This window comes from Hylobates moloch, unplaced genomic scaffold (genome assembly GCF_009828535.3).
Source record: "Hylobates moloch isolate HMO894 unplaced genomic scaffold, HMol_V3 SCAFFOLD_2, whole genome shotgun sequence".
In the NCBI taxonomy this organism is placed as follows: domain Eukaryota; kingdom Metazoa; phylum Chordata; class Mammalia; order Primates; family Hylobatidae; genus Hylobates; species Hylobates moloch.
Window position 1 is genome coordinate 139,068,942 of NW_026652277.1, and position 19,998 is coordinate 139,088,939.

General features: G+C 36.2%; 1 protein-coding gene across 1 annotated transcript in view; it reads right to left on the reverse strand.

Moving 5' to 3' along the window:
- Nucleotides 1-19,998, reverse strand: part of TBC1D32 (TBC1 domain family member 32) — a 274,963-nt gene that overhangs the window by 246,944 nt on the left and 8,021 nt on the right. The window contains exons 3-5 of the mRNA XM_058435533.1: nucleotides 11,619-11,780; nucleotides 7,560-7,737; nucleotides 845-913 (exon numbers count right to left, since the gene is read on the reverse strand). Of these exons, the coding sequence (XP_058291516.1) occupies nucleotides 845-913; nucleotides 7,560-7,737; nucleotides 11,619-11,780 (409 nt within the window). The remainder of the gene's footprint in view (nucleotides 1-844; nucleotides 914-7,559; nucleotides 7,738-11,618; nucleotides 11,781-19,998) is intronic.

The window sequence follows — 19,998 nt, forward strand, 5'->3', positions numbered from 1 at the left end:
TATATTATATATTATATACATAAAATATATATTATATATAATATATACATAAAATATATAATATATATAATATATACATAAAATATACATATTATATATAAAATATGTATAATATATATATAATTTTTCTAAAAAATAAATAAATGGGTCAAAATTGCTCGGATAGTTACGGAGGGCATGGGTAACTGCTGGTCAAAGGATACAAAATTTCAGTTAGGAGAAGTAAATTCAAGAGATCTACTGTATAACATGATGACATGATGACTATGTTAAAACAATGTTTTGTTCTTGAAAACTGCTAAGAGAGTAGATTTTAAATGTTCTCACCACAAAAATGATAAGTATGTGAGCCAATGCGTGTTAGAGCAGCTCAACTTAGCCATTCCTCAGTGTATACATATTTCAAAACATGTACAAGATGAATATACACAATTTTTATTTGACCATTAAAAATAATTATTTTTAAAAGCTGTTCACATTTTCTGAAAGTAAAAAAAGAATTAAAAATCTTTTTTCTTAAGAAATGACTAACTACAATGTTACATATAAAACAACAGTGAAAGAACAGTTTGGGGGACAACTGCCTATCACTTTATCCCTTTGAAATTGATGCTGAAGATAAAAATTTCCTCTTTCAAACCACGACAATTCTCTAAGGAAAGCCTCCCTTACTCTGTGACTTTTCATCTGGACTTGAAAGTTTACCAGGGATATCATTACAGGATTGCCCATAATCATAAAGGCTTAGCCTCAAGGGAAACAACCTGGTTGCTACTGATTGTAATCTCATATATGGTAAACATATGTTATCTGCATGAACTTGACAGCTATACTTGAAACTTACCTCTTTAGGTTGCCCAGGATCCAAATGGTCTAAAATCAATTGTAATTTTCCTTGACAAAATCTGTAACTCTGTAACACAATTGACAGGACATTCATTTATTTAGAAGGCTTTTAGAAATGTTGCTATAAGTTATTTTTTCAATATAATTTCAAGCACAAAACACAATCCAGACAAGAGAAGGAGATGATCTATTTTGATTTGGCAGCAACTCAGAATCTTTCTTCCCAAGGCTTTTAAATGGGAACTGAATTTCCCAGTAGAACAGTGTACCTTCATGTATATGAAAACTATTATTTGCCAAGCAATTAAAATATATATAACATTATAAGACTCAAAAGACACAAAGCCAAAATGCTGCATACTCAGAAATGTGAGATGAATGAAACAGACAGATAAACAAAACAAATAAGTAAAAAAAAGCTACCAATAGTACCCTAGGCACAGCTATAGTGCTGTTTGCACTGTTTTGTTCTCTATCTTTCCTATAATTTTCCTTAGCCTTTCTCCATAGTTCTGCGGTGAAAAGAATCCTGAAGTAAAAACTTCCATCTATAAAAAAGTTTATAGTAGATTAATAAGATATTTTGGAGAAAGAAAGGGTCTTTTTCCTACCAAAGGCAATTTAAACATGCATAATATCTAAAACATCATCTGAAAATAAAAATTATAATAGTAGGCTGGGCACGGTGGCTCACACCCATGATCCCAGCACTTTGGGAGTCCAAGGCAGGTGGATCACAAGGTCAAGAGATCGAGACCATCCTGGCCAACATGGTGAAACCCTGTCTCTACTAAAAATACAAAAATTACCTGGGCATAGTGGCACGTGCCTGTAGTTTCAGCTACTCAGGAGGCTGAGGCAGGAGAATCACTTGAACCAGGAAACGGAGGTTTCAGTGAGCCAAAATCGCACCACTGCACTCCAGCCTGGCAACTGAGTGAGACTCCACCTCAAAAAAAAAAAAAGTAAGGTAACAACGGATTCTGGCAAGGCTGTGGAGAAACAGGAATGCTTTTACAATGTTGGTGGGAGTGTAAATTAGTTCAACCATCATAGAAGACAGTGTGGCTATTCCTCAAAGATCTAGAACCAGAAATACCATTTGACCCAGCAATCCCATGCACATGTATGTTTATTGTGGCACTGTTCACAACAGCAAAGACTTGGAACCAACCCAAATGCCTATCAATGATAGGCTGGATAAAGAAAATGCGGCACGCATACACCATGGAATACAACACAGCCATAAAAAAGGATGAGTTAATGTCCTTTGCAGGGACATGGATGAAGGTGGAAGCCATCATCTGTCTTGGAACAGAAAACCAAACACCGCATGTTCTCACTCATAAGTCAGAGTTGAACAATGAGAACACATGGACACAGAGAGGGGAACATCACACACTGGGGCCTGTCAGGGAGTGAGGGGCAAGGGGAGGGACAGCATTAGGACAAATACCGAATGCATGCAGGGCTTAAAACCTAGATGATGGGTTGATAGGTACAACAAATCACCATGGCACATGTATACCTATGTAACTAACCTGCACGTTCTGCACATGTATCCCAGAACTTAATTTTTTTAAGTGCTACATTAAAAATAAAAAAGTCTATTAATTCTTTTTTTAAGATGGTGTCTTGCTGCAGCCCAGGCTGGACAGCAGTAGTATAATCATAGTTCAATGTGGCCTCGAACTCCTGGGCTCATGCAATTAGGGAAGCAGGAGCCTAGGAGAGCCACAGTGACCTCATTTTAAAGTCAACTCCAACTTGAGACTAACAAGGCACATTCCTTGCCAGTCACAATCCATGGTCCTAAGATGCTTATAGCTAAGGAACCAGCTTAGTAATTCCTGAAAGGCAAATTCCTACAACAGAAAGTCCAGATGTCTCAGTACACATAGCAATATATGCTATCAAGATAATTATAGTTATGCTTTGATGTACTTACATGCTAAAATGTCAAGGATAGTTTTCTTTAAATCAAAAGAATAATAAATTGTGCCATGATGTCAGCCCACTTGCATGTAGACACAGCTTAGTTTAGTCTTTACATAGACAATATAAGAAAAGCTTATAAAAAAGATAGTGCATTCCTCCACTTGCTTTCTGAGGACTCCCTACTCTGTAACTGAGTAGCTTTCAATAAACTATCTCCTCTCACTGCACTCTGCAACCTGCCTTGAATTCCTTCCTGCACAAAATCCAAGAACTCCCTCTTGGGTTCTGGGTCAAGACCACTTTTCCCGTAACAAAGCAATCCTCCTGCCTTAGCTCCCCGTCACTGGGAATACAGGCACACAATGCCATGCCAAGCTAAGGTGGTGTGTGTGTGTGTGTGTGTGTGTGTGTGTGTGTGTGTGTGTGTGTGTAGAGACCTTGTCTCTATGTTGCCCAGACTGGTCTCAAGCAATCCTCCTGCCTTGCTCTCCCAAAGTGCTGGGATTACAGGGATGAACTACCATGCCTGGCCTTAATTTTTTTTTTTTTTTTTGAGATGGCACCTCACTTTGTCTCACTCGCACAGGTTGGAGTGCAGTGGTGCAATCTTGGCTCACTGCAACCTCCACCACCTGAGTTCAAGTGATTCTTCTGCCTCAGCCTCCCGAGTAGCTGAAACTACAGGCGCGCACCACTACACCTGGCTGATTTTTTTATTTTTACCAAACAAACAAGCCAGCAAGCAAAAATAAGTTCACATCTGCCCCTACACATTCCTCTTCCAAACAATCCACCTGTCCCAGGCCTAACTCTAGGCAGCTGCAGAATCAATGCTATGTTCATCTTTTAAAAATCCTAGCTATCTTTCCCTTTCACTTCTACAGAAGTGAAATTCTGCAGAGATTTTTAAGATTTTATGACTCCATCTTTTTGTGCTTACAAAACAAATAATAATTAAAATCTTATCAAGTGAGGGTAGCCAGACATGGAGGAACTTCTGAAGTACAGGTTGGGATCTAGCTAAACCCATTGCTCTGAGTGATGTTGCCAAAAAAAGAGATAAGTGTCTTGCCATTTCTCAGCAGTAGTATGAAATCCTTAAAAGCAGAATTCTTCACCAAAAAGAGCATTGTAGAGTTTTGAAGATTTTAGTAGAGGCCAGAAAACAGTTGTTGAACTCAAGATATTCTGATTAAGATTTGAAGACTAATAGCATAAAATAAATTAGGATAATTGAAAGGACATACTCTGAATGAGAGGAGAAAGGCCATGTACCCAATAAGGAAAAAAAACCTACTCAAGAAAATTCTTACTGGAAGAATATAAAGCCTACCAACAAAATACAGCTCAGGTTGTTCCCAGGAAAGAGAGAATCTGTTTCTTTGCCTTTTCCAGCTTCTAGAGGCCGCCCTCATTCCTTGGCTCATGGCCTACTTCCATCTTCAAAAACAGCAATCACATCACTACAACCTCTATGTCAGCCTTCACAGCACCTTCTCTGACTCTGAACCTCCTGGGTTTCTCTTACATAGACCCTTGTGATGATATGGGTCCTGCCTGGATAACTCGAGATCATCCTGCAATCTGAAGGTCCTTAACTTAATCACATCAGCAAAGTCCCTTTTGTCATGTCATGTGACATGTTCACAAGTTTTAGGGATTAGGACATGGACATCTTTGAGAGGAGCATTATTCTGTGTACCACAGGTACCAAAGGATGGGTTTCAAGGAGAAGTTGCTTGGAAAACAAAGGAACAGCGACTGCTTTAAACATGTTTGTGTCAGGCAAGAGTAATAGGTGACTATTATCCTAAACTCACCTTCTGCGTAAGGTATACACCCTGGGGTGAAGTTCCCTTGGAAGGTTATAAAATAGCTTGCACACTATAAAACAGCACAATGCCCGTGCTGTACTATACTAATTACTGCGGAGGAAGAGAAAGACAGAAAAACTGCAAGAGGAAAGGATACAAATTCTGAAAGCTTAATGTACGTCAGAGGTAATCCTCTAATTTCCCAAGCAGTTAAAAATGGCCCAGAGATGTTCAGTTTGAAATCATATAGGACCACAGCTGAGAAATTTTCTATTTGACTGTGTCTCTGAATGGTGTCCATTTCAACATTCCCTTTAAGAGATATCAACAATAAAAGCTATATATTGTTGATACAAAAACTGTATAAAGCAGTGTCTGTGTGCCAGGCACTGTTCTAAGCACAAGACATACATTAACTCAGTTAATCTTCTCAACGTCCCTATACGGCAAGTAGTATTTTCATCCCCATTTACAGATGGAAACACTACAGCACAAAGAAGTTAAGAAATTTGTCCAAGGCCACATGGCTAGTAAGCGGTGGAACCATAACTTACACCCAAGCAGTCTCCAGGTAGCTGGGAAAAGAATAAAAATAACTCTCTTTGCAGGGAGAGAGTCTAGTTTTAAACTCAAAGTCCCCCCCTCACTAGCTATTCAAGTTTGGGTAAGTTACTTAACTATTATTATAAGCCTCACTTTTTTCTGTAGAATGGACTAATAATACCTACAGTGAATATAAAGCTAAGTACAGGGACCAGTATACGGCAGGTATTATTATTATAGCTGGTATTATTATTTCTATCTTTCTGGCATTACTTTGCAGAGACTTGTTCCAGGTTTAATCACAATACCAAATATTTTCATAGCAATGCTCGCAACTATGGTAATAACTACTATCTCCCCTTTGTTCTTCAATATCCTCACACTTACACTAACAGTCTCTTGTTTTTCAATAATGGGTCAAAACTCCAAATATAATCAGGCTGCAATTTTTTAAGTAATAACAATGAATTAAAGCCCATTCTATTCACAAAACGCAAGTATTTCACTAATATCAAAACAGTAACATCAGCATTGTTTACAATGTTATTCATAGGAAAATTCAGACCTTTTTTTTCACCCCACAGCAAGAAACAACAATTTTGAAGGCATGAATAAGATTGTCAATATTTATTGGAATGAATGACTAATATATTTTTAAATATCTTTTCAATTCTGAACATATTCAGCCTCTCTTTGGTCAGCTATATGAAAGAGAGTCTCTTTTCACTATAAGCAAAGTTATATACAGTATCTCCTAGAACTTGGACATACTGAAAGAGCTTTCAGGATAGTCTGGCACTCATATGTTTCTTCCCAAAAGTCCAAGGATACCATGCCTTCTTGATGGGCAGAGCTCACTTTCAACCCAATTAGTACCTTGTAAAGCAAAGTCATATTTATAGGGTAGACACTTGAAAATTTATATATACCCTGTGGACATCCCCAAGAAATCCAGGGAAACTTAAAGCATGATTCCTCCTCAAGAACTGAAACAAAACAAGATAAAAAACAAGAACATCTTCTAAAATTATGACCCCATTTCTACCAAAGCTTGGCATTTTTCAAAAATCTATCATTTTAATGACTGGAAATAATTCAGCATTTGGAATTCGGCAAGGTCTTAACTGCCAGCTATGAAATCAGTTCTATTTAGATCTGAATACCTGTGCTTCTTAGAACAAATGCTCCATTATTTTTCTTATGTTTCAATTTCAATGTATTCAGGTGGTTCAGCAAATAAGTACGAGCATATAATCTTGTGAGCCCCCAGAGTCATAAAATTGGGTTTTCTGTGCCTTTTAAGTCCAGAAAGTCCTTGATTTGAAGAAGCAACTCAATAAACTTACTAAACAAGCCATCTGACTGTATTACACTAAAATCCCTATACCCCACCTTTTTCCACACAGTTCCTCAACAAGAAATGATTAAGGGTTACAGCATGAAGAAAATTCACAATCTTTGTCATGTCCTCCATCACATCAGGTAATCAATTTGACTTGTAAAGTTCACTACTCAGCATACTCTCTCCTGCTAAATGATGCAATGGTGGCAATGCACAGCAACCTTTAAGTTACGCTTCCAATATTTCCGAAACCATTTTTCCTTCAATCATGCAGTCCCAACTTGACCAATGTATGTATTTGTTCATGTTTTCACCCAAACTCCTCAAATCCCTTCTTGGTATATGGTTAGGATCTATTTTATAGTTATGTCCCTGTGGTATAACTAATTAGGTGAAAAATGTTTGACTAAAAATGCCAGGTGAGATCGACACTAGGGACAGACAGGCTTCTTTTGGCCTGATAGCCTCTGTATACAAGTTCATGGCACATGCATAGGCTCTAGTCTAGCTAGTTTTCCTTGTCTTCTATTAGGGCCAATCCAGCCACTGGCCCATCTTTCTCTTAATTTTGCTGTAGCCAAATGACAAGGGTTCCTATAAACTGGTAGTAGTAAATGTAGTATCTCAAATCTCTTGACATTAAAAAAAGCTTAATGTTTTAAAACTAACAACTCACAACAACTTTCACCTCCAGAGAATGTATAAAGGAAATGTTTTATCATCACACCTAATCTCTATTTTAGTTAAATTTTAATGTAGATTAACTGGGAATAAGATGTTTTAATTAGAGCTTAAGCAGATTTGGTTCAACGCATTATTTTTTTTAATTCCAACATACATTCATTTCCTCATATCACCAAGAATTGTCTCAGATATAATGTAGCTACTCACCGAACATAATTCTATAAGATGTTATTTCATGGACTAAATATTTAATATTAGGTTATTTAATTTTATTGTTTATTTTTCTTCTGAATCTTAAGAAGGCAGGAAAAATATGGCTAAGAAATAATTTATTGAAGCTAATTATTATTAAACAGCATTTCAAGACATAAATGCAAAACTAAACAACACACCTGATTGAATGATGAATCACTATCAGAGCAATTGTCTGTGCGGTAACTACGGCTTTTCTCCTTTTGGATATTTTTCTGCCTTTCTTGATTTTGTGTCTCATCTTCTTCAAACTTGTTAATCATAGACTCGACCACAGCTATCATAATGTTCTTCAGGTAATGCATCATTTCTTTGTACCTTTAAATTCAAGGTAGTCTTAATAAGAGAAAGACGATCAGAAATTAAAACAGTCAACTAGTTAAATTATCTAATTTTTTTTCTATAAAAAGGGAAGTCCCTTTAAGAACACAATGCTAAAGAGAAAAATCGAACTCAATTTTTGTTAAAGAAGAAGTGGTAGAACAGAATTCACAAAACAGCAATAAAAATTAAAAGGAATTCAAAAAGTATGTTATTTCCTGGGTTTTTTCATGGCTACATGGATCAAGGTAGTAAAATTAAAAGAACCTAAGGCAACAGGTTTCAATGGCATGGATTCCAATTGCTAGCAACAAAGTCAACTATTAATATTATACTACCAAAACCCAGGCTATTTTACACATCACCTTCATCCTCTTATCTTATATCTATCTCTTTCTCCACCCCTCTCATCCTTTATTTTCTTCCCTTCTCTTCTCCCTTGCCCATACTTTATAGACACCCATAGCCACAACTGAGAGCTCTTGTATACTCCCAAGACCTATATAAGAGTTAAGCTATCAATGTGTCCTTTCAAAAAGAGGCGGGGAAACCCACTCTCAGGATGTTAGGAAAAAGATTCCTGAAATCATTAAGAGTGTGAATTGGATAATATTTAAAATCTCTTTTGGTAGGTCTAAAAATCTCAAAAAGAACTGGTATCAAATTTCTGTACTTTGTAAGTTCAGACTCTCAAGCATCCATATGAATATGAGACCAAAATCCTCACAGGCACTAAGAATAGAATTTTAGAGCTAGAAAGAACCATAAATATAGCCTAGCTCTTTATTTTACAAATGAGGCATATGTGACCTGAACCACTGAAGTTTCTACATTTAAAACAAAAAAGGCATAAAGATGTAAGTAAAAATAGTGAATAAATTACAAAATTTGAAATTAGAAAACTTGAATGGGGATCCTGACTATTTTACCAGCCAGCTCTGTCATCATAAATAAGTTTCAATTTCCTCAACTATAAAATGAGATTAAAAATACAATCTAGCTAACCTATTTCATATGACTATAGCAAGAAATAAACATATGTGTATGTGTATATATACACATATATATCCAAAATGATAATAAATACCTGTATAGTGTGTGTGTGTATATATACATATATACATGTATTTATTATCATTAAAATAATGAAAATACACTAGGAAAATATGTACAGAAATGTCCTTTTCTGTATAGTTCTGGATAATGGGTCATTGCAATTCTATAAATCAAAAGAAGAAAAGGCAGTTTATCTCTCAAAAGAGAAATCAAACCTGCTGGGAAATCTGAATAGAAATCATAGACTGAGATTTTATATAAAAAGTATAAAATATATTTTAAAATTTTGTTAGACATAATTTCTACATAATTTAAAATATATTAATATATTTAAATGTAATATTTAATATGTATATCATATAGAACTATAAGTTCTAAAATATATGTATTTAACATATTTCTTTAAGTACCAGAAATTACGAGAAAACACAAAAATACTGAAAGCAGATGGAAATAAATTAGGAACCGCTAGGGGGAGAAACATACAGAAGATAACTCAATAAAGGTAACAGAGTCCGAGGAATATCCCAGTTTGATGTAAAGGGACATAAAGAACAAAAAGAAGTCCTGAGATACACACACTAATTTGCAAAGTATAGGTAAGGATAACTGAGCCTGGAGGCCCAGCTTCTGTCTCTATAGATTCTGCACAGCAAAAAACAGGGAAACAAAACAGTGCCCTGGCAGCAATCAATACACATCCACCAAAAGCTGTTCTCTCCTTCCACGGTGATTGAATTCTAGCTGGTCACAGGACTAAACTACACTCCCCAGCCTCCTTTGCAGCTAGGTAAAGCCGTGTGAACAACATGAAGTCCCTATCCCCTTAAAACTTATAATCTGGTGATTTAATAAAGAAGTATAAAAGTAAATCTTAATGATACACAGGGTAGGGAAAATGGTACTTAAAATCCATAGAAAATCTATAAGTTTCGCTTTGAACATGAATGTTTCCAACAGACCTTTTAGAAAAGATCAGCATAAATTGTGCTGTAAGAAATACTAACAAAACGGCCACAGGCAGTAGCTAATAATTCTAAAAAGGAAATAAAAAAATAATGTCATATCATCAATATCAAGAGTTAAATGAACTAAAACTCACTAGCAGCCATTGCAGTTTTGAAAAGACTAAGAAAAAAAGATATAAAATAGAATATAAACACCATTGAGTAGATTCCTTCATGCTTTGCAAGTTTTAAAGACTACAGAAAGAAAAAGCTCTAAGAAATAGTGAATAAAAACCACATCAATTAACTATGAAATTCTACAGAGTAAGTATTTCCACTCATTATATGAGGAATAGTGTATATTATATAGATCCTACAAATGAATTCTTCTGTGTGCAAACATCTGTTTAAAAAATAAATATAAAAACGTTTAATTACAAAAATACTTTATAATTATAACAATTGAAATGCTGTTTACAGATGTAGTGTTGCTACATTAGCCCTAAGTGATTTCTAAAGAATCACCAAAAAAAAAAGAAAAAAAACTGGAAAAAAAAAAGCTATACAATGTAAAATCTTTCATCCATGGTTCATAAAGTGGAAAATAAACATTTACTGAGTCATTTAAAATCTTTGTGAGGTAATTATTACTGTATTAATTTTAACACATGGATGAACTGAAACACAGGAAAATCAAATAGCTTAAGTAGAGATAAAAAGTAATTTCCTAGCAGTACCATATAAAATCCTGCTCTTACCATGAAAATACTTTCATTAACTGTCTAATAAAGTATTTTAGTATTCCTTCTAGAATTAAGTTTAATGATACTGCTAGAAACAGACTTACTAGGAATTATATTATCCAAAGATAAAGGTGATTCTATTTTTGGTTTTCTCCAAATCAAGAAATAAGAAATCTTAGCCTCTATAACTTATGCTTGATATGGACTAGTGCATCGAACTTGCTAAATTTACTAAAATAGCTGTATGATGTCACTTTGTCAATTACTAACATATTAATTTAAATAATACAATCAGTTGTCCCAAAGAGGAAGAGCTCTTGTCCAAAATAATTTTTTAAAGTGTAACTAATTAAAAGTAAATTAGATTTAATACTTTAAAATACAGTCAGTAATATAAGCTCAGGTATATATTCAAACGTCTCCGATACTGGAAATATGAACCACAGCAAGTTTTCAAATGACATCATGTAATTCAACATCTTTTCATTATAACATTGACAAGAAAAAAAAATTGATGATGGCATCCTGCCCAGGGCTGGTTCCCACCTTGTACCCTGAGATGCCAGGCAGGATAGGCTACCAGCAACTCTGAAGTGGAATAATTATTCCAGTTAAATAATTATCTTGCTCTTATTAATCTTTCTTAAACGTATATATAGCTCACACTTATTTCAATGTTTAGTATTAGAAGTGTTTTTATCTTTATTTAGAAGTTTGGTGATGTTTCTTTGACCAGAAATATACTGTAGGAACTTAACTGTTTATATCAATTAACCTAGACCCCAAAAAAACTGAAGGAGCAAGTTATGCAAATATTTAGGAAAAACAGCAGGCAAGACCACAGTGGCTAGAGCAGTATGAGGGAGAAAATGGTAAGAAATAGGGTAGGAGAGGGAGCAGAAGGCCCATGGTAGGCCTCGTTGGCTACAAAAAGAATTCTGGGTTTTACTCAAAAGGAGATGGGAAGCCTTTGGAGAGTCTGGGTGAAAGGGTGTCATGATCTGACTCATTGTTTTAAAGAATCATTCTGGCTGCTATGAGGGAAATAGACTGTGAGGGACAGAGATAAGGGTGCTGTCAAGAGGTCTTATTGAAGGAGGTTATTTGAAGATATTATTATGGCCATACTCACTCTTTAGATTTCTGAGTTCTTTTAGTGACCTGCTGTACAACTGTATCATAGCCGCATTCTTCACCCTGATTCCGATCAGATGTGCATTTTTCCATTTCTTCTTCAATCATAGAACCCAAAGTGTTGCCTATATGCTGTCTGAGGTATTTCACAAATTCATAGCTGAAACAAATATTTAGAAAATAAATGTGGTAAATATCATAAGCATATTCAGAAAAAAAAATCAACACAGAAAGGTAACATATTAAGATTTCTCACCTTAAACTAGGATTAAATTAGTCATTCATCACAAATCATCAAGCTAATCTACAAATTTTTGGCTTTTTTTTTTCTGAGACACTTGGCAAAAATCATCATTTAAAGATTACCACAGTAGGGAAAAACAAATTTCAGAAGCAGCCCAAACTTTAGCAGGTTAGAAGTCTCTTCACATTTCTTTTTTATGCTCCTATCTTTAACATGTGACAGTGAAGAGTATGAAAAGCAGTTGTTAAGGATTTTCAGTTATTCAAGCTGATGAGGAAAATCATCTAGAATATAGTAATCATGAAATAAGAAATTGGAAAAAGTTAACTTCCATCATCAGAAGAGTTTTGTGTACATTTTGAAAGTAGTAACTGATGTAATTTCCACCTAAACAGTTCTTATGTTACTAAGATTATCACTATTATTAAATTCAAGACACACTTTGCCATTGGTATTTAAAGCCCTCATAGATTCCAATTTATCCTACTAGATCTATGTCCCATTACTACCTTACACATGCCCAACTCTCCATGTGACGTTTATTCCCAATACCTTTGAAAACATTATCTCACCCACTTAGAGTGTTTTACCAGCCCTCCTATAGATTGTCTTCTACAGCCTAAAATGCTACCTTCTGATAAAAGCTTTCCTTGTTTCTCAACAACTGATACCCTTTCTCACCTAAGACCCAAAAGTACTCTGTCCTTCTCTATTAGCATGCAAAACATTTTCTTGGATGCAGTTATATGACCTGCGTTATCCCCTGCTTCATTCCTGACCACCTCTACACCCAGATTTCTACATTGTTGACAGACTTGACAACAGAACAAATCCACTTATCTATCGCCTGCAATATCTTGTACATAGTAGACACTTTATAAATACCTGTTAGGATGAAATACAGCATTGGGGAAAGGTTTATCTCTTCATTTTCTACATCAGTGGCTGTGAATTTGAATTTGCTTATCTTTCCTAAATGTTTGTTTTAGTTGTTAATTCCTTGTTCATGTAATGTCTATTAACAAATTTCTGATGACATTATGCTATAATTACACCCCCCATATATGGCCTCTTATCCTTCCTATAATTTGCCTATAAGAAAAAGAGAAGAGGAATGAAAAGAAGAAAAAAAAAAAGAAAGTGTACAGCAAAAAGCACTCTCCTCTTTCCAACTACCCACCACATTTTTGGCACTAACAGCATTATTTGTCAATACTCCCAAACTTGACAACATAGAATGCTCTTTAATGTCTGCATCTTCTGCACCCCTTGCCCATCCACTCGATCATATCCATGCAGTCACCAACATGTGTTAATGTTCCTGTACATCCCTGGCTTTCATCACTGCCTCCCTTTTTTCTCTATCAATCAGTACAAAGCCATATCACTTCAAACAGAGATTACTACAGCAGCCTTCTTGTTTAACTTCTCACTTCCCTCTCTCCTCTCATATTTTCTTCCCTCTCATATTCATCCCAAACACTGTAGTCATATTAGCCTTCCGAAAGAACTTATTTTATTATTTCAGTCAGAGCTAGAGCCATTTTACTCATACCAATACCTCATACCATGTCATGCATGCACATAATGCCTCAATAAATATTTGCTGAATTTAAAACAACTGGCTGCCTATTATCTTTCATGGTCAAATACTGCTTCCTTGGCCTGGACTTTAAATACCTAATCAATCAAATCTCTTTATAAGAGTACCTCTACTTAAACGAGGCTACATTCAAAATTCCCAACAAACCTCGAACCATGTTGATCTTCACATGAGAAAGTGATAAACTGGCCGGGTGCAGTGACTCACGCCTGTGATCCCAGCACTTTGAGAGGCCAAGGTGGGCAGATCACGAGGTCAGGAGATCGAGACCATCCTGGCCAGTATGGCGAAATCCCATTTCTACTAAAAATACAAAAATTAGCTGGGCATGGTGGCATGTGCCTGTAGTCCCAGTTGCTTGGGAGACTGAGGCAGGAGAATCACTTGAACCCGGGAGGCGGAGGTTGCAGTGAGCCAAGATTGCGCCACTGCACTCCAGCTTGGTGACAGAGCAAGACTCCATCTCAAAAAAAAAAAAAAAGGTGATAAACTAACTTGTAAGTAACTACCATGCTAAACTCTGTGCTAAGCACTTTATTGATATTATTTTATTTACCATATGATAGGTAAAATAGATGAGGACACAGATTCAAAACATGAAAAAACCTTCTTAAATTCATAGGCTACTAATTCATTCACTTTACTCCAAAGCCCATGTTAATCCCATAATCCCGGAGTCCCAAAGATGTAAAAATATCAGAAGTGTTATATTTTGTAGTTGTAAATTGAGTGAAAAGGGAAATAAATAAATGTAATACTCATATCTTTACCAATTTGTATATTATTTCAATTTCTTTCATTTTGCAACAAAAATTACATTTTATTCCCCCAAAATTATAACTAGCATATTAAATTTAAAAGTATAATTTACTTAAATATTTTAATTATTGATTGAATTTCCTTTAAAATGTTCAATATTTATATTCGATGTTTAGATAGTAAATTCTATGCTTTAAGGGAATAAGTATTAAGAATAGCAGAAGAGGAAGACGAAGCTATTTTGTAAATCTAATGTCTTATAACATTAGATTGAAATAGCAAACATTAATTTTCAGAAATACAGTCCAAGAAAAACAAAACCCAAAGTTTACTGAGTCATATATCATAGAAAACAGCCTCTAATCATCATGTAAATAGTCTGCGCTTCTTTTGGTAATTCATCATCGCCTTATATTATTTGAAGATCTTCCCATATACATGGAAACTTCGTATCCATACTAAATATTTATTCATTATTTCATTTGTGTATGTCTAATTATAAACCAAATCTTTGCACATTCCATACAAAACAGTGAAATCACATTGGTAAGAAAAAAATCAAAAATTAAGGTTTCAAGAGAACCCTTTAAATATGTCCTCAATTTTGTAATATCTGACAACGCCCATACTGCTTCTACACACAGTTGGCTCTGAGACAGATGTGGCAGATGTGCATGATGAGGTAAGTCAAAAAAGCTCTTTGGGCTGGGCACAGTGGCTCACGCCTGTAATCCCAGCACTTTGGGAGGCTGAGTCAGGTGGATCACCTGAGGTCAGGAGTTCAAGACCAGCCTGGGCAACACGGTGAAACCCCATCTCTACTAAAAATACAAAAAAATTAGCTGGGCATGGTGGCACATGCTTATAATCCCAGCTACTTGGGAGGCTGAGGCAGGAGAATCGCTTGAGCCCAAAAGGTGGAAGTCGCAGTGAGCCGAGATTGTGCCATTACACTCCAGCCCGGGTGACAGAGCAAGACTCCGTTTCAAAAAAAATAAATAAATAAAAAGCTCTTTGTTCTCCACCACAACCATGCGTCACAACCAGGAACCCAATGAATCAAGAATCAGAACATCTGATATTTCAATTCCATAAAAGTATCACTGCTTTCCAAAAAGAACAAAGCTGGAGGCATCAAGCTACCTGACTTCAAACTATACCACAAGGCTAACCAAAACAGCATGGTACTGGTACCAAAACAGACATATAGACCAATGGAACAGAACAGAGGCCTCAGAAATAATGCCACACATGTAAAACCATCTGATCCTTGACAAACCTGACAAAAGCAATGGGGAGAGGATTCCCTATTTAATAAATGGTGTTGGGAAAACTGGCTAGCCATATGCAGAAAGCTGAAACTGGATCCCTTCCTTATGCCTTATACAAAAATTAACTCAAGATGAATTAAAGACTTAAACATAACACCTAAAACCATAAAAACCCTAAAAGAAAACTTGGGCAATATCATTCAGGACATAGGCAGGGGCAAAGACTTCATGACTAAAACACCAAAAGCAATGGCAACAAAAGACAAAACTGACAAATGGGATCTAATTAAACTAAAGAGCTTCTGCATAGCAAAAGAAACTATCACCAGAGTGAACAGGCAACCTACAGAATGGGAGAAAAATTTTGCAATCTATTCATCTGACTAAGGGCTAATATCCAGAATCTACAAAGAATTTAAACAAATTTACAAGAAAAACACAACTCCATCAAAAAGTGGGTGAAGCATATGAACAGACACTTCTGAAAAGAAGACATTTACGCAGCCAACAAACAGGAAAAAATGCTCATTATCACTGGTCATTAGAGAAATGCAAATCAAAACCACAATAAGAAGTATAACTCTTGGGTATGCTTTGTTATAAAGCCCAATCTGTAAGCAACACAAAGGATGTATCTGTAATTGAGGCCGTGAGGAAATTTAACACAAGCACATTAACAAAATGTAGTCAATAAAGCTAAAAAAAAAAAACACACAATTCTAAAATAAAAGACACATCAAAAAAATCCCTATAGAGAAGGAAGGGATACAGCTAGACAGGAGGAGTAAGTTCTAGTGTTCTATTCTAGGGTAGGATGACCATAGTAACAATAATACATTACACAGTTTCAAATACCTAGAAGGAAGATACTGAATTGAAAGAAATGATAAATGTCTGAGATGATGAATACACTAATTACCTTGATCTGACCACTATACATGTATGGAAACATCACTATGTACTCCATAAATACGTTCAATTATTATTTGTCATTTTAAATAAAAATTTAAAAATTTGTCATTTAAAAATAAAATTCATGTTTTAAAAAATCTCCACCATTGCTGTAAACAGCAAATATCCTGGAAAACTTTTTTTTTTATTATTATACTTTAGGTTTTAGGGTACATGTGCACAATGTGCAGGTTTGTTACCTATGTATCCACATGCCATGTTGGTTTGCTGCACCCATTAACTCTTCATTTAGCATTAGGTATATCCCCTAATGCTGTCCCTCCCCCCTCCCTCCACCCCACAACAGTCCCCGGAGTGTGATGTTCCCCTTCCTGTGTCCATGAGTTCTCATTGTTCAATTCCCACCTATGAGTGAGAACATGCAGTGTTTGGTTTTTTGTCCTTGCGATAGTTTGTTGAGAATGATGGTTTCCAGTTTCATCCATGTCCCTACAAAGGACATGAACTCATCATTTTTTTATGGCTGCATAGTATTCCATGGTGTATATGTGCCACATTTTCTTTATCCAGTCTATCGTTGTTGGACATTTGGGTTGGTTCCAAGTCTTTGCTATTGTGAATAGTGCTGCAACAAACATACGTGTGCGTGTGTCTTTATAGCAGCATGATTTATGGTCCTTTGGGTATATACCCAGTAATGGGATGGCTGGGTCAAATGGTATTTCTAGTTCTACACCCCTGAGGAATTGCCACACTGACTTCCACAATGGTTGAACGAGTTTACAGTCCCACCAACGGTGTAAAAGTGTTCCTATTTCTCCACATCCTCTCCAGCACCTGTTGTTTCCTGACTTTTTAATGATTGCCATTCTAACTGGTGTGAGATGGTATCTCATTGTGGTTTTGATTTGCATTTCTCTGATGGCCAGTGATGATGAGCATTTTTGCATGTGTTTTTTGGCTGCATAAACATCTTCTTTTGAGAAGTGTCTGTTCATCTCCTTTGCCCACTTTTTGATGGGGTTGTTTGTTTTTCTCTTGTAAATTTGTTTGAGTTCATTGTAGATTCTGGATATTAGCCCTTTGTTAGATGAGTAGGTTGAAAAAATTTTCTCCCATTCTGTAGGTTGTCTGTTCACTCTGATGGTAGTTTCTTTTGCTGTGCAGAAGCTCTTTAGTTTAATTAGATCCCATTTGTCAATTTTGGCTTTTGTCGCCATTGCAGAATTGAAGGAAATAGAGACACAAAAAACTCTTCAAAAAATTAATGAATCCAGGAGCTAGTTTTTTGAAAAGATCAACAAAATTGATAGACCGCTAGCAAGACTAATAAAGAAGAAAAGAGAGAAGAATCAAATAGATGCAATAAAAAATGAAAAAGGGGTTATCACCACCGATCCCACAGAAATACAATCTACCATCAGAGAATACTACAAACACCTCTACGCAAATAAACTAGAAAATCTAGAAGAAATGGATAAATTCCTCGACAAATACACCCTCCCAAGACTAAACCAGGAAGAAGTTGAATCTCTGAATAGACCAATAACAGGCTCTGAAATTGTGGCAATAATCAACAGCTTACCAACCAAAAAGAGTCCAGGACCTGATGGATTCACAGCCGAATTCTACCAGAGGTACAAGGAGGAACTGGTACCATTCCTTCTCTAACTATTCCAATCGATAGAAAAAGAGGGAATCCTCCCTAACACATTTTATGAGGCCAGCATCGTCTTGATACCAAAGCCTGGCAGAGACATAACCAAAAAAGAGAATTTCAGACCAATATCCGTGATGAACATTGATGTAAAAATCCTCAATAAAATACTGGCAAACCAAATCCAGCAGCACATCAAAAAGCTTATCCACCATGATCAAGTGGGCTTCATCCCTGGGATGCAAGGCTGGTTCAATATATGAAAATCAATAAATGTAATCCAGCATATAAACAGAACCAAAGACAAAAACCACATGATTATCTCAATAGATGCAGAAAAGGCCTTCGACAAAATTCAACAACCCTTCATGCTAAAAACTCTCAATAAATTAGGTATTGATGGGACGTATCTCGAAATAATAAGAGCTATCTATGACAAACCCACAGCCAATATCATATTGAATGGGCAAAAACTGGAAGCATTCCCTTTGAAAACTGGCACAAGACAGGGATGCCCTCTCTCACCACTCCTATTCAACATAGTGCTGGAAGTTCTGGCCAGGGCAATCAGGCAGGAGAAGGAAATAAAGGGTATTAAATTAGGAAAAGAGGAAGTCAAATCGTCCCTGTTTGCAGACGACATGATTGTATATCTAGAAAACCCCATTGTCTCAGCCCAAAATCTCCTTAAGCTGATTAGCAAGTTCAGCAAAGTCTCAGGATACAAAATCAATGTACAAAAATCACAAGCATTCTTATACACCAATAACAGACAAACAGAGAGCCAAATCATGAGTGAACTCCCATTCACAATTGCTTCAAAGAGAATAAAATACCTAGGAATACAACTTACAAGGGATGTGAAGGACCTCTTCAAGGAGAACTACAAACCACTGCTCAATGAAATAAAAGAGGATACAAACAAATGGAAAAACATTCCATGCTCATGGGTTGGAAGAATCAATATCATGAAAATGGCCATACTGCCCAAAGTAATTTATAGATTCAATGCCATCTCCATCAAGCTACCAATGACTTTCTTCACAGAATTGGAAAAAACTACTTTAAAGTTCATATGGAACCAAAAAAGAGCCTGCATCGCCAAGTCAATCCTAAGCCAGAAGAACAAAGCTGGAGGCATCACGCTACCTGACTTCAAACTATACTACAAGGCTACAGTAACCAAAACAGCGTGGTACTGGTACCACAACAGAGACATAGATCAATGGAACAGAACAGAGCCCTGAGAAATAATGCTGCATATCTACAACTATCTGATCTTTGACAAACCTGACAAAAACAAGCAATGGGGAAAGGATTCCCTATTTAATAAATGGTGCTGGGAAAACTGGCTAGCCATATGTAGAAAGCTGAAACTGGATACCTTCCTTACACCTTATACAAAAATTAATTCAAGATGGATTAAAGACTTACATGTTAGACCTAAAACCATAAAAACCCTAGAAGAAAGCCTAGGTAATACCATTCAGGACATAGGCGTGGGCAAGGACTTCATGTCTGGAAAACTTTTAAATCTACTCTGTGGAAATTTGAATAACCTCATGCTTTTTTCTAGTGACTTAATTTTTACCTATGACCACAGTAATATCTCCAGAAGACTCATTCAAAATGCTTCCGGGTTTTACTCCAAGTTCTAAATTAAATGAACCCAAGGACCCTCAGGTTAAATCTTGTCTTAAGAGGTTACTGCTCTTAGGCTGGGCACGGTGGCTCACGCTTGTAATCCCAGCACTTTGGGAGGCTGAGGCGGGCGGATCACGAGGTCTGGAGATCGAGACCACAGTGAAACCCCATCTCTACTAAAAATATAAAAAAAAATTAGCCGGGCGTGGTGGCGGGCGCCTGTAGTCCCAGCTACTCAGAGAGGCTGAGGCAGGAGAATGGCGTGAACCCGGGAGGCGGAGCTTGCAG